This window comes from Apus apus, chromosome 2 (assembly GCF_020740795.1).
Source record: "Apus apus isolate bApuApu2 chromosome 2, bApuApu2.pri.cur, whole genome shotgun sequence".
Lineage (NCBI taxonomy): Eukaryota > Metazoa > Chordata > Aves > Apodiformes > Apodidae > Apus > Apus apus.
Window position 1 is genome coordinate 134,154,029 of NC_067283.1, and position 16,026 is coordinate 134,170,054.

Here is a 16,026-nt window from a genome sequence, read left to right on the forward strand (position 1 = left end):
TTGAAGATCATCAGATTCCAACCTCCCTGCGATGAGCAGGGACACCTCACACTAGACCAAGCTGCACAAGTTCTTGTCCAACCTGGCCTTAAACAGGAGGAACCTGTATGCTCCCACAACCTCCCTGGGCAACCTATTCCAGTGCCTTCCCTCATGGTGAAGAATTTCTTCCTAATATCTAACCTAAATCTCCCCTCTTTCAGTTTAAAACCATTACCCCTTGTCCTATCACTTCCCTCTCTGGTGAAAAGCCCCTCCCCAGCTTTCCTGTAGGTCCCCTTCAAGTACTGGAAGGCTGCTATAAGGTCTCCCCGGAGCCTTCTTTTCTCTAGGCCATACAGCCCCAACTCTCTCAGTCTGTCTTCATAGGAGAGGTGCTCCAGGCCTTTCATCATCTTGGTGGCCCTTCTCTGGACCCTCTCCAACAGCCCCATATCTTTCCTATGATGAGGGCACCAGAACTGTACACAATATTCCAGGTGTGGTCTGACCAGAGCAGAGTAGAGGGGCAGAATCACCTCCCTGGCCCTGCTGGCCACACTTCTTTTGATGCAGCCCAGGATTCATTTGCTCTCTGGGCTCCAGCACACACTGGTGGCTCATGTCAAGCTTCTCATCACCTACCACCCCCAAGTCCTTCTCCTCAGGACTGCTCTCCAGCCATTCTTGCCCCAGCCTGTATTTGTGCCTGGGGTTGTGCTGACCCAGGTGCAGGACCTTGCACTTGGCCTTGTTGAACTTCATGAGGTTGGCACTGGCCCACCTCTCCATCCTGTCAAGGTCCCTCTGGATAGTGTCCCTTCCCTCTTGAGTGTCAGCCACACCACACAGCTTGGTATCATCAGTAAACTTGCTGAGGACACACTCAATTCCACTGTCCATGTCTCCAACAAAGATGTTAAACTGCACTGGTCCCACTACTGACCCCTGAGGGACACCACTCGTCACCTGCCTCCATTTGGACATTGAGCCATTGACCACAACTCTCTGGGTGCAGGCATCCAGCCAATCTCTTATCCACCAAGTGGTCCATCTGTCAAATCCATGTCTTGTCGGTTTGGAGACCAGGATGTCATATGGGACCGTGTCAAAGGCCTTGCACAAATCCAGGTAGATGACATCATTTGCCACCATCCACCATCTCTGCAGCCTTGTTGTAGAAGGCCACCAGATTGGTCAGGCATGACTTGCCCTTAGTGAAGCCATGCTGGCTGTCACCAATCACCTCTTTATTTTCCATGTGCCTTAGCATATTTTCCAGGAGGATCTGCTCCATGACCTTGCCAGGCACAGAGGTGAGACTGACCAGCCTGTAGTTCCCTGGGTCTTCCTTTCTCCCCTTTTTAAAAATAGGGGCTATGTTACCTCTTTTCCAGTTGCTGGGAACTTCACCAGGACACCGTGACCTCTCAAATATGGTGGACAGAGGCTTAGCAGCTGCATCTGCCAGCTCCCTCAAGACCCTATCAGGTCCCATAGACTTGTGCACCTTCAGGTTCTTTAGATGGTCGTGAACTTGTTCTTCTACAGTTGGGGGTACTTCCTTCTCCCAGTCCCTGCTTTCACCTGCTGCAATGACACTGGAGCATTTGCCATAGAAGACTGATGGAATTAAGTCATTGAGAACCTCAGCCTTCTCAATATCCTGCATAGCTATCCGGGCTGTACTTGGATACCTATCAGCAGCATTAAAGGAGTGCTGTGACTTCTGGAATCCCTCTGTTCAATGAAGCTGAGCCTGTTTTAAGAGCTCCTCTTCTTACCAGCATACCCCTCTCTTCATACAGATTTAGGACAGAGATTTTTCCTATCCCTGAGCTCCAGATGAGTCGTTAAAACCTGGTGGACATTTTTAGGGTATCTTGAAAAGAGTTTTGGCACTCCGGGGTTTCCTCAATGAGCAGTTGAATGGAAGTGATCAGCATTTAACATATACCACTCCAAAAGGGAAAACATCTGGGAATTACAATTATAGTGTCATATGCACAGGCACAAGTACTTTAAGACAGCTGTGGGAACACCTGAATGGTAAACAGATTTCTATTCTGGCAACTAATTAAACAAAAATAATAAATTAGTGACACTCTGTGTGTAGCCAATAGCAAGTGCTGCCTGCAGGATTCCAGGGGTCTTTGTATGACAGGGAAGAAACACTTAGGAAACCTGAGATGAAAAATGGACCATATTTGACAGCACTTGTCATTTGCAATTCTTTGCAAAAGCTGGAATAGTCTAATCCAAAGCCTACTGAGGTCCCAGGGAGGTTTTCTGCTTGCAGCTGGGTCAGGCACACAAGTGAGTTCTGGGGGTGGCCACCTCCACATCTGCCATTTCGAGGCTGTATTTGAAGCAGAATGTTTACAATGTAACTTTTCTGTCTTCGCCACTGCCTTATATAAAATCAGTGGTTGTCTTAAATTCCATTTGTGAATGAGATGTGGAGGCCGTTGAGTTATGTTGAGCATGGGAAATGATGATTTCTCAATTCTGCTTTAAGCAACCATTGAGAAGTACCCCACAGGCTCTCTTACATTTTGTTGAAGTTGTATCTATACTACCAGATAAAGTACTGGGTTATTGTTTAAGCAGTTCAGTGTATTCACATTTACTTGCTTAGATGTCATGCTAATTCTAGAGAGGCAAATAGCAAATTCATTATTTGTTACCTTTTTTTAATAACATCAATTTCTCCTACAGGAGTTGACTATTGTGCTTTGAGTGATCATGGCTGTGAACATTTATGTGTAAATGGTGACAGATCTTACACTTGTCAGTGCTTTGAGGGATACAGGCTTCGGAACGATGGGAAAACATGTAAACGTAAGTTACTGTTTAGCAACTCAGAGCTAAATTTTTGTTACGCACATAGAAAAAATCTGTAAGGTAGGATGTGATTGCCTAAAAGCAAGTGAAATGTCCTGTCCCTGTAGAAGTCCAGAGGGATCTAGTTAGGTTGGAGCATTGGCCAATGATTAATTGGATGAAATTTAACAAGTCCAAATGCTGGATTCTGCACCTGGGATGTAGTAATACCAGGCACAGCTATAAATGGGGAGAGGAGTGGCTGGAGAGCAGCCCTGCAGAAATGGATCCAGGGGTGCTGGTTGGCAGCAGGCTCAGTTGAGCCAGCCATGTGCCCTGGCAGCCACGAGGGCAAACTGCATCCTGGGGGCATCAAGCACAGCATGACCAGCCAGGCACAAGAGGTGATTATCCTGCTGTGTTCTGCATTGGTGCAGCCTCACCTTGAGCTCTGTGTGCAGCTCTGGGCCCCACCATTTCAGAAAGATGTGAAGGTCCTTGAATGCATCCACAGGAGGGCAATAAAGCTGGTGAAAGGGCTGGAAGGAATAACCTGTGAGGACCAGGTGAGGACTTTGGGCTTGTCTAGTTTGGAGAAAAGGAGCCTGAGGGGCAACCTCATTGCTCTCTACAGCTTCCTGAGGAGGAAATGTGGAGCAGGAGGTGCTGAGCTCTTCTCCCTGGTATCCAGTGATAGGACACATGGGGATGGTTCAAAACTGCCCCCAGGAAGGTTCAGTCTACACATTAGGAAGCATTTCTTTACTAAGAGGTGGTCAAACACTGGAATAGACTTCCTAGAGAGGTGGTCAATGTCCTAGGCCTGTCAGGGTTCAAGAGACATTTGAACATTACCCTTAACAACATGCTTTAGCTTTTGGTCAGCCCTGAAGTGTCAGGCAGTTGGACTAGATTATCACTGTAGGTCCTTTCCAGCTGAAAGATTCTGTTCTAAGTCCTTGCAGGAAAATAAAGGGTGTGGGGAAGGAAGTGAAAGCAGGATGATAGTTTACCTATCATTGATTAATAGATTTGATTTTATTTTGAAATATTGTTTCTCAATTCTGTATCAGGAAAGCCCACTGAACTTCTGCATTACCAATTATAGCTGTCAATTTTCCGGAATTTCATGGCAGGGTCATTTAATTTGTCTTTCTTGCTGTGCTTAAATGCTACATATATTTTTGTACTCCTACTTTAGATAAAAATGACAAACACCTTCTGAACTTAAGCACATAGGAAAAAAAAACAACAAAACTATTTCAGGTTTGGGAATGTTCATTACTGAAGATAAAATGATAATGATGGAAAGATCTGTTTCTCCCTAGAAAGTTTACTTGAAATTTGGATGTGGGATTGAGGTGCCTTTGGAAATCCCTGTGGGTCACTAATCTGCATGCTAGGCCCATGTAAAATTCTACAAACTGTAGAACTGGAGCAATGCATTTTTCCTTAGTAGTAAGGTTGTAAAATTAGCAGGACAAAGATGCACATCTGTTACAACAGGAAAAAAAAGACAGGAGGTGCTATGAATGATTTGCAGGATTCAGTCCGGTATACTAGCAAGTACAAAAACATTCAGTAGCTGGGAATTGTAAGACTTTAAACATCTTGCCCTTAACTAACACAATTTTTTACCTATTGCATTATTCTCAGGTAAAAATGTCTGCAAATCAGTCAGCCATGGCTGTGACCACATTTGTGTTAGTGCTGACAATTCCTACATCTGCAAGTGTCGTGAGGGATTCGTATTGAGAGAAGATGGCAAGACATGCAGAAGTGAGTGACCAGTGTCTGTTGAACACTTTTGCATGTGCATCAGGCAAGGAAAGAAAGGGGTTTTTTCACTTCTTACTGGAAAAAAAGAAGCCTTCCTTTTAATGTCTAAATTGTTTTAACATGTTTTCATGTGAAACCTATATTTGTATCAATCATTCCCAGGACAGGATATCTGCAAATCAGTCAGCCATGGCTGTGAGCATATTTGTGTTAATGAAGAGGACTCGTATGTTTGCAAGTGTCATGAGGGTTTTCTGCTGAGAGAAGATGGGAAAACATGCAGAAGTAAGTACTCTAATAATTACTCATACACTTTTATCTGCAGGATGTAGATTTTTGGAAGCGTTCTAACAAATACAACACCACCCATTTACTGTTATAATATAGGAGTAGTATTGTTATACCTGCCAGAAGCTTGAAAGAGACTCTGTGGACAGAAATAGTGTGTTTTAATAGCCAAACACATGTGACTTAGATAAACCAATATGACTGGAGACAAAAAAGGCAAGTTTTCAGGTATGAAGGGTTAGAAGTGTTTGTTGCCTACATTTTTGCCCATTTCTTCCAGTGGTATCAGCAGACCTAATAAAAGCTATTGCTTCTCCCTGTATGATATATTTGCTATAGATATGTTTTAATCAAATATCATCAACTATTCTCAGATAAAGACATTTGCAGTTCAGTTGACCATGGCTGTGACCATGTTTGTGTTAATGCTGATGAGTCGTATGTCTGCCAGTGTTACGAGGGATTTGCACTAAGGGAAGATGGAAAAACATGTAGAAGTAAGTATCCTTATCTTTAATAGAAGATTTTCTTTATAATCTGTGCATTTGTAGACACATTTTAAATACTGGCAACATTTTTTTTTTTTTCCAGATAAAGATGTTTGCAATTCTCTTGACCATGGCTGTGAGCATGTTTGTGTGAATACTGATAGTTCATACATTTGCCAGTGCTATGAGGGTTTTATATTGAGGGAAGATAAGAAAACCTGTAAAAGTAAGTTATTCTATGTTACTGTAATTTTTGCACTCAGAGGTCTACTGAAGAAACATACTGTGTTAGAGACAGGTCTTCCAATGGGCCATTTGCCTAAGAAAAAGGAGGATAAATTCTTTATGTACTAGAAGCTTATTACTTTTAGTCTTTGAAGTTTTGAAAATGTTGTCATTCTTCAAACTGTAGTAAATAAAATCTAAATTGTTCCTAGATAAGGACATCTGCAAATCAGTCAATCATGGCTGTGAACATCTTTGTGTTAATAATGAAGATTCATACACTTGCCAATGCTATGATGGATTTGTACTAAGGCAAGATGGGAAAACATGCCGAAGTAAGTAACTTATCAATAAAAGAAGATATTTCATTTTCCTTTTATAAGGAGGTTATTCACTGATTTGTAGTGGTCAGAATCTTATATTGTTCTCTATAGATCATGAAACATCTATGAATTAGTTATTGTTTAAACTAAAGACACATTGCAGAAAATCAGCCAATTTTAAGGTTTGAATGTAGCTTTTAAAATGTGAACTTCATTTCTAGATCGAGCATGCTGAGTTTTAATCTTGAGCATAGGATGTAGCTTCATTTGACTTTGATGGATTGAAGTTCTAATTGTCACTGTGTTGTTCTGTGTATATGCAAGCTGGTCATGACTTAACCTGTTTCTTAACTTAATGTTTTAGCATGTTCTTGTGTAAATGATAAGCAGATGAAACTCCCTCATCTGTTTTCTAATAATTTTACACATGTCTTCTTGCTCCCCTAAAAACCTCTGCTATTTATCAGTATCCTTGTGGCAGCACCAGAGTGGTACAAAGTCTTCTAATTGAGACACAGCAGGGTCTGTGTAGAGGAACTATAGCATACCTAATTCTTATTTGAATCTACCCACATTTTTTTCCCATTTATCTTTTTTTTAATCTTTTTTTTCATAACCAAATATATCATTAGTCTGTGACCAAAATATTTTGCTAGCACTTGTGTGCAGTTAGTTATCTACCATATCAGAAGCTGTTTAAGACTCTCAGTCACACAGGTGTCCCACATCCTGTAAGTACAGCCCTCATTCTTTGTTCCTAAATGTATAAGCTTAGTTCTGGCTATTTTAAAATGCATATGATTTGCTGTTATCCAGCTTGCAGAAAGATTAATGTCTTGTTATATCAGCAGCTTCTCTTTTTTTATTTACTCTCAAAACTGGGGTAACCTCCAAACTTTGTCAGTATTTTATTTTGAGGTGTTCGTAAAAATATCAAGTCTTAGTGGAGCAGGGCAAATTCTTAGAAAGAAAGCAACGTGATCTTGCCCCATTTACAATTTATTCTGAAGACCTCTCTAGCCAGTGTTAATCTGTATCATGTTGATTCTGTTTTCTTAAACAAAATAAATACCAAGACTGCTGCCTTACTGAATGCTTCATTGTATGAACAGCACGAGCTTTATGAACCTTATAAGCAATTAAAGAAGGTATTTAGTTTTCCAGGATCTATTTTTCCATAACACCGAGTTGATTGATATTCATTTTCTTTCTTTGATTTTACTCTGAATCAAGTTCTACATTATCTATTCCATTATTTTAATGTGAATCAATGTCAAGCTGACAGGCTCACAATTAACTACTCATCCTTTTTAAGCACTAGAACAATAGTATTTTTTTCAGTGTGGGTGCATCCACTGGGGATGGAAACTGCTCAGTGTTTTGGGGCTTCCTTGGAGTTCTAGGAATTACTGAAAAATAACACTAAGCATTCAAGGTGTTTCTCAGCCAGCTCTTTCTACAAGTCTTCACTGCAATTTACCTGGAGTTACAGTTTAAAAGTGTGTGTTTTCAATAGGTGACCTATTTCTCAGCTGATCAAACTCTTCATCCCAACAGTATCAACAGTAGCCTATCTCATAAGCTCAGATGTGAATACACTAAATATTTTTTACATTTCTGCATGAAAATTGGCAATTCTACCATTTGTATTTATTAAATAACAATACATTGTTATAATGCCTTTTTTTGTAATAGTCTACATAACTTACTAATACTGTCCTTTATTTTGTTGGCCATATATCACCTTTATCTTATTATTTCAGTGGTTTCAAATTCCTAATATTTTCATGTTCAGAAAATACTGTATATGTTCCTTTCTTTCAATCATTATTCAAACTCTTTAACTGTTTTTGAGTTCAGTTTCTGACAGAGGTTGCTTTTTTAACCATTCTGGCATTCTATTTAGGTTATGGGACTGTTTTTGAGAACTATCTATTAAAATAACCTTAAATACTGCAATCATTCACTTATTATTTTTCACTATTCTTCCCCCCATCCCAAAATAATTTGGTTCATATTTGCTTTCAGCTATGTAAAATTCAACCTTCTGAAATAATAGCAATGTCTGCTGCTGGTTTGTATTTGATTCTGTTTGTACACAACAAATGTGTCTGAGTCGCTCACAGCTGTGTATAAGCAGATGCTAAACTTTACTTACATGACAAACTCTTCTTTATCTGCTATAATGGGATCTAGTTTAGATTGCCATGTCTTAAATATAATGTTTGTTGACTTAGAAGATTGTCCTCTCTAGTAGTTTTTGGAGTTTTTGGTACTGGCAGCATGAGACCTCCAAGTAATTTGGCTCAGACTGACATTCTTGTAAAGACATGAATTTTCCTTCCCTACATATTAAACCTAAGTATTTTGCTGAAGACTCAATATGAACTTGGCTGTCAGTTACATTCTAATTTCTATGTGAAGGTATTTCACCATTAACAATTGAGAATATTTTCTTTTGTGTTGCAGTGAAACAGAAATGGGGAATGCTGATAGATGGTTCCATTTCCTTCTGTATTTTCTCTCCATCTGTTCTTCTTGAAGAGGTTTTAAGCAACTGGTTTTAACATTGCAGTCATTCAAATCTTTTCATCAGTTTTCAGAAATACTAGTTGAATTTTATTTATCATCTTAAAGGAGTAGTTCCTATTCTTCTGGGTTTGCTTATGCAGGATCTCGAAATTGATGTAAAGTCATTAAATAATTATTTTGCTTCTTGTCCTGTGATGTTTTGTTTAATTTTATTTTTACCAGCATGAATTTGTGCTAAATGACTGTACTAAATTACTTCCTCCTTTTGCCCTTACTTTTCTTAATGTGAAGTCGTCCTCCCTAATTTAGTCAGATTAATCCTGGAATTATTTCTTGTCAGAGGGAGGCCTTCCAAACCATACAATTCTTTCTGCTCAGATGGTAAAGAACTCATGCTCCATGGCAGCTAAGCTGCCCATCATTTAACTAGCCACAGATTTGCTTTCCGTTTGCAGGTTTCCATCTTTCTTTGCTCGTGGGACTAGCCCCACAGTCTTTGTATTTATAAAAAAAGTTTAACTAGCAAACTACATTAAATATTATGTAAATATTCCCAGGCAAGGATACGTGCAAATCTGTCAACCATGGCTGTGAACATGCTTGTGTTAATGATGGTGATTCATTTGTTTGTAAGTGTCAGGAGGGATTCCTGCTAAGAGAAGATGGAAAAACATGCAGAAGTAAGTAGTCTAATATTTATCAGCATACTTTTTATCTGCACTCATGCTTGTGTAAAAATGCATTAACCAGTAAGAGCTGTTCTCTGTTTTCAGATAAAGATCTTTGCAAATCAGTCAACCATGGCTGTGAACATGTTTGTGTTAATAATGAAGATTCATACACTTGCCAATGCTACGATGGATTTGTACTAAGGCAAGATGGGAAAACATGCCAAAGTAAGTAGCATGAGAACTTAACTTAATGAATTACACATATAATCGAGCCCTCTGCTGATGTATGTTGACTACCAACTCTTCTGTTTGCAGACAAGGATCTTTGCAATTCAGTCAAACATGGCTGTGAGCAAGTTTGTGTGAATACTGAAGATTCCTACATTTGCAAGTGTCATGAAAAATTCATACTGAAGGAGGATGGAAAGACATGTAGATGTGAGTAACCTGAGCTACAAAAGTATGTTTTTATTTGAGGCTTTTAAGTTTTGCAGCTGTGAGTGTTTGCAAATGTGTATGTTTGTGATTTCTAACTACTTGAGCTGGTAAATAAAAGATACTGTCTCTCCCTAACAAACATCACCTCACCATGATTAAAGGACTGGAACACTTGCCTTAGGAGGAAAGGCTAAGAGACCTGGAGCTTTTCAGTCTAGGGAGAAGACTGAGGAGGGATCTAATTAATGTTTATAAATACATGAGAGCTGGGTGTCAAGAAGGCAGGGACAACCTCTTTTCACTTGTGCCCTGTGATAGGACGAGGGGCAGTGGATTCAAACTCAAGCTCAGGAAGTTCCACCTCAACATAAGGAAGAACTTCTTTACTTTGAGGGTGACAGAGCACTGGAACAGGCTGCCCAGAGAGGTTGTGGAGTCTCCTTCTCTGGAGACTTTCAAGACCTGTCTGGATGCCTTTCTGAATGATCTGCCCTAGCTGTGGTTTTGTTTTTGGTCCTGCTCTGACAGGGGGGTTGGACTCAATGATCTTCAGAGGTCCCTTTCAAACGCCTAATATTCTGTGATTCTGTGATCTCCACCCACTCTTCTCAGATAAAGATGTTTGCAACTCAGTTGACCATGGATGTGAACATACTTGTGTTAATACCAATGATTCCTATATCTGCAAGTGTGAGGAAGACTTCATACTGAGGGAAGATGGGAAAACTTGTAGAAGTAAGTTTTTTAATCTTTGTTTTCTCTTGCTGATCTGTTAATGTAATACACTATGCAATGGCACTGTTATATTTGTGTCTTTAATACAGAAGCCACCTAACGGAAGTGAGCTCCCTAATGGGAGATTATTGCCTTAATTTTTACATTTTACATTTTATAGAAATTATTTACCTAGCTAACTCTGCTAAATATAATTTTTGTTATTCCAAGGTAAAAATATCTGCAAAACAGTCAACCATGGTTGTGAACATGTCTGTGTTCCAACTGGCGATTCATACACCTGTCAGTGTCACAAGGGATTTATATTGAAGCGAGACAGGAAAACATGCAGGAGTGAGTAGCTGAAACTTTTGTGGGGAATATATATCTTTTAAGGCATAAAAGAAATAACAGACTTAATCTCACTCAAAGCTTGTTCATGCCTGTTTTGCGTTTGAGAAATGGTCTAATGAGGAAATTCTCCTAACAATTCTCAGGTAAAGACCTGTGTAAATCCATTGACCATGGCTGTGAGCATGTGTGCATTAACAGTAACAGCTCCTACAGCTGTCAGTGCCATGAGGGTTTTGTCCTGAGACAAGATGGGAAAACATGTCGAAGTAAGTAGCCCGGTGTGTCTGTCGGCCGCTCTTCTCTCACGTTGCTACATAAATGAACAGAGATGCTAAACTCCTTTGTCAGACATTCTTCAAATATCACTTTTGCAGTCCTTGAATTTATAAATATGTTAAAATTTTCTTTTTTTTTTTCTAGGTAAAGATGTCTGCAAATCAGTTGTCCATGGTTGTGAACATATGTGTGTTAATAATGATGATTCATACATCTGCAAATGCCAGGAGGGATATGTTCTAAAAGATGATCAGAAAACATGCAGAAGTAAGTACATTTTATTTAGAAAGCATTTGTTTCTTTAATTTCTAAAATGACCTGACCTCTCTTGAAAACATGCCTCACTTCAATAATGATACATTATTTAAAAGCTCAAAGCATTAGTGAGTGTGATGGAAAGTGTCTTGAACAATTAACTTGATGCTCTTGCAAGCAAAAAGACCTAACAAAGCGGAACAGTTGTTTTGGTACAGCATCAAGTATGATAACAATTCTTACCAAACAACAGGAAAAAAGCCAAAGTGAAATCTTATTATCAAGGAATGTGCACTTTAATCAGATTAATATATACTGTGGAGCTTTAATCTTGATATACTTCATTTTAAAATATCATTAATTCTATTTGCTCATTTTCTAACATGACACGGTTAGAGTACGACATTCATGAATCACATCACCCCTTAATACTTGGAGGAGAAATTCTTCTACTAAAACTCAGTGGAAACATTTATTCTGCAAAAATGGATGCCTTAGCTGCAGAGACTGTTATTTCCAAAAGAATGGTAACATGTTCATGGCTGACCTCAATCCTAACTAAAACCATTCACCATTAACTGCTGCCTTGTCCTGACTTCCATAAAGATATTGAGGTGGTTCTGATACCCACATAAATTGCATTTCCATCGCCTGAGTACATGTGAAACATCTTTTCCTCAGATGACTGCAGAAAGGAATTCTTGGACAGCAGTTTTAAAATAGAGCTATTGTCTAAGAAGAAAAGCCCAAGTTTTAAAGCTGGAAAAGCCTTACTCCTACACTGACTTGATAACAGACATCTTCAGCAGTTTCTGCAATCAAAAGTAACTTCTGCTGCACAATTCTTACTATACAAACATCAGAGATGAGTGGAAATCAAAGTTTGTTTAGTCTAGAATAAGAGGCAAATCTTACATTCCTTCGTATGGCAAATCCTCCCTGAAGTCATACTGATTAAATAGGAGCTGAGCATCTCTGCAGCCAACCCCTTGCACAAAGTGCACTAGTCAGTGCCTGCTGGAGGCAACTGCTTTACAGCATAAAAAGAAAAACCACCCTGCAGAACCAGTCTCAGCTTTGAAGACATCATCCAGTACTCAAATTCCCTCATCTTGTCATCGAGGCACAGTTTGTACTGCTCAGATTTTTGTATGTGTGCACTTGCCAAAAACTGTGAGAACTCCAAATCTGTCAGTCTCCTGACAAAATCCCAGCTTTAAAGTATAAACCAGAAAAGGATAATTTCAGCAAGACATAAGCCTTCTAGATTGTTAGAGATGCAATTAAAAAAACTTATATGAACAATTCTGCTCCATATTTAGGAGCCAAGCACATTTCTAGCATTTACTCTCTCATCTATAGGGTTGGTGGGGTTTTTTTTGCAGTTTTTCTGCCACTAGAAGTTTAAGTTTGTGGTATAAAAGCGTGTGCATTGTCTGAATTTTGTCCCCAGACTTGAGCCTCATCCTAAACTCTAGGGCAGGCTACCTAAAATCTTCTCACTGAGCCATCACCAGGCTCTTCAGCTTTTGCCTCACTGTTCCCTGCCATTCCAAGTAACTCCTAGTGTGGCTTCACTGACACATTTCTTTGTACCACTTTTGCTTTTTTGCTACTTCTGCAACACAAATGCAGCTCTGGTGATTCTCTGCCAGATCTTTCAGTGCTGGTCACCTAAATGAATGCAGTTGGCATACTGGCCTATCCCTGGAAGAAAATTACAGCAACTCTTAGGAGGAGATTCTTTAGTGTGAGGGTGGAACAGGCTGCCCAGAGATACTGTGGGGGCTCCACCCCTGGAAGTGTTCAAGGCCAGGTTGGATGGGGCTATGAGCAACCTGGTCTAGTGTGAGGTGTCCCTGCCTATGCAGGGGGGTTGGAACTAGATGATCTTTAAGGTCCTTTCCAACTCAAACCATTCTATGATTCTATATTCTTCAGTCATGCAGTTTTCTCCACTTTACAGTCATTCTTAAAATGTGCTGATTGTTGCTGTATTTTTAAGAGTTTTAGGGTTCTGCAAGGCACAATGTCTCGGTAAATATTCACTATGATCATATTTTTATTAAACTCTTGGTCATAGGCTCCCTCAGCTTTTGATACAGACTGCACACAACGTATTTAGACACACTGACAAGGTTGGATGAGGCAGGAACAAGGTACTCTAGATGACCACTGAATTTATGTGGTCCCTGGGTGTCTAGATCACTTTTTCAGCTTTGTGGAATGTTTTAATAATCTGAACACTCTGCTGCTTATTTCACAGGATGCACTGAAGGCCCAGTTGACCTAGTGTTTGTGATTGATGGATCAAAAAGTCTCGGGGAGGATAATTTTGAAATTGTAAAACAATTTGTCTCAGGAATCTTGGATTCACTTGAGATTTCACCCAAAGCTGCTCGAGTTGGTTTGCTTCAGTATTCCACTGAAGTTCGCACCGAGTTTACATTGAAGCAGTTCAGCTCAGCCAAAGACATGAAGAAAGCTGTATCACAAATGAAATACATGGGGCGAGGTTCCATGACAGGACTGGCTCTGAAGCAAATGTTTGAGAGAAGCTTCACAGAAACAGAAGGAGCAAGGCCATTTTCAGCAAATGTCCCTCGAATCTCCATTGTGTTTACGGATGGACGAGCCCAAGATGAAGTCTCCGAGTGGGCTGCGAGAGCAAAGCGAAGCGGTAAGTGAAGTCGGTTTTGACTCATTCTGAAATACTGTTAGGAATAAGATGTGATGATAGCATGGATGTGCTACAGAGTGTGCTAATCATGAGAATATTTGCCATAGCAGTGTGGCTAGTGACCACTGTAGCAGAACATCAGATCTTTGCTGTTTGCAGGAGGCTTTGCTACAGGCATAGATGTCATCCATAGTGGGGGGGGGCACGATGAGTATCACACCACTGGGCTTCTCTGCCATCCACAGGTAGTGGTACTACCCCGTGGCGTGCCACGCAGTGCCCTGAACACAGCCACTAAGGGCAGACATTTGATACAGAAATTTGGGAACACTAGGAACTTCAACAAAAATTCTAAGAAAACAATAAAAAAAACAACCCAACCTGTCTCTTCAAAATACAGACATCTATCCTCCTGAGAACTACTATGGTAATAATTGGTTATGTTGTATGTTTATTTACATATATTTTGTATTTTAACAAATTTTACAGTGTTGATGGTGTTCTGGAAGGAAGGTGGGTCCTCTTAGAAAAGGATATAGCTGCAGCACTGTCTTTCTGTTTCATCATCATCATAGGATGGTTTGGGTTGGAAGGGACCTTTAAAGATCATCTAGTTCCCACCCCCACACCATGGGCAGGGACACCTCCTACTAGACCAGGTTGCTCAAAGCCCCATCAAACCTGGTCTTGAACACTTCTAGGGAGGGGGCAACCACAACTTTCTTCCCTAGGCAACTTGTTCCAGTGTCTCACCACCCTCACAATAAAGAATTTCTTCCTTGTATCTTATTTAGTAGTAGTAGTAGTAGTAGTAGTAGTAGTAGTAGTAGTAGTAGTAGTAGTAGTAGTAGTAGTAGTGTCATTTCTTCCTTATAGCAACTTTCCAGTACCTGAAAGGGGCCTGCAAGAAAGCTGGGGTAGGGCTTTTTACACAGGTGTGTAGTGAGAGGACAAGGGGCTGAAGCTTAAAGAGGCAAAATTCAGGCTGGGCATTAGGAAAAAGTTCTTTCCTGTGAGGGTGGTGAGATGCTGGAACAGGTTGCCAAACTTTTTTATAAAATAAAGGATTCCTTTTTCCTTTGTAAAACATTTTCTAAGAAACTGCTTTAAGAGCTATGGCTGATGGCCCACAACAGAGAGAAAATAGCCAGACTTTAGAAGATGCTGCACATCCTTGCTCTTTTATTCACTTGTTATATCAATCGTAACTTGATACATGATTAGTGAAGCTTTGGTCAGGATGGATACCTCTCTGTAAGAAGGGGAAAATGTCCAAGGATATAAGAAAAGCATGTGCTGACAAGGGTGCCTTTAGAAGCATATGTAAATAAAGTGTTCTAAAAATATTTATCATAATACTTAAAAACAAAACCAAATATTTATATGCTAACTAGAGAGATCTGGGAAAGTACGTGGAAGATTTACAGGGCTGAAGAAGGAAAGTATACAAGCCAACCTTGCTTACTTGCTGAATGAAACCTCTGCTCTGGACTGCTTACACTCACAGTTGTAATGCTAGAAGCCAAATCCTTCCCCTGTGTAATTGCAGTGTAGGCAGTGTAGTAATGCTGAATATGAAATTGGCCTTGAATGCTTCATCACTGGTATCTCCAAGTCTTTAAAAAGCAACAGACCTCAGCATGACTGGTCCATTCATTAAGTTTAATCAGCTTCTGGTGGATGTTTTACTTTCCTGGCTAAAGTGCAATGGTAGTCAGATTCATGACAAAAAGGAGATGCTTACATTTCATGTTAAGAAGTTGGGAAATACATATTTTATGATGTTACCAGGCCCAGGATTCTTCAGCAAAAAGGTTAGAGTTGCAATTCAGTGAGTGTGTAGCTGTTATTACCCTGTGATAATAAAGAGATATCAAACCTCCTCATCCTAATTTTTATCTGAAACCAACCAGCTGAGAAGGCAACTTCTGCTCCTGAGTCTTATAAAAGAGCTTGAAATACTATGATGCTGATAGTTGTTTTATGAATCACAAAATTAGTACTAGTTGTGGATACTTTCTAAGCTAGAATTGATGTAAAGAGAAATGCATCAGATCATATGTTCACAAGAATAAAGAAACTGCTAAAAAAGGAAATGATGAAGATGACTATGTTTTGTATTAATTGCTTGTTCAAAACCTGTCCAGTGAGAGGGCTGGGAACCACTTCCTCCTTCCCTGTTTCCAGAGTGAGGAAAACTA

General features: G+C 39.9%; 1 protein-coding gene across 8 annotated transcripts in view; it reads left to right on the forward strand.

Moving 5' to 3' along the window:
• The window catches only part of MATN2 (matrilin 2), a 72,748-nt gene that overhangs the window by 47,098 nt on the left and 9,624 nt on the right, over positions 1-16,026 (forward strand). For 4 of the 8 annotated variants that reach the window (XM_051610152.1, XM_051610153.1, XM_051610156.1 and 1 more), the window contains exons 9-22: positions 2,698-2,820; positions 4,459-4,581; positions 4,744-4,866; positions 5,244-5,366; positions 5,461-5,583; positions 5,795-5,917; positions 8,995-9,117; positions 9,211-9,333; positions 9,424-9,546; positions 10,159-10,281; positions 10,492-10,614; positions 10,758-10,880; positions 11,035-11,157; positions 13,412-13,825. In XM_051610152.1, the coding sequence (XP_051466112.1) occupies positions 2,698-2,820; positions 4,459-4,581; positions 4,744-4,866; positions 5,244-5,366; positions 5,461-5,583; positions 5,795-5,917; positions 8,995-9,117; positions 9,211-9,333; positions 9,424-9,546; positions 10,159-10,281; positions 10,492-10,614; positions 10,758-10,880; positions 11,035-11,157; positions 13,412-13,825 (2,013 nt within the window). The remainder of the gene's footprint in view (positions 1-2,697; positions 2,821-4,458; positions 4,582-4,743; positions 4,867-5,243; positions 5,367-5,460; positions 5,584-5,794; positions 5,918-8,994; positions 9,118-9,210; positions 9,334-9,423; positions 9,547-10,158; positions 10,282-10,491; positions 10,615-10,757; positions 10,881-11,034; positions 11,158-13,411; positions 13,826-16,026) is intronic. The other 4 variants (XM_051610154.1, XM_051610158.1, XM_051610157.1 and 1 more) reach the window with 4 other exon arrangements.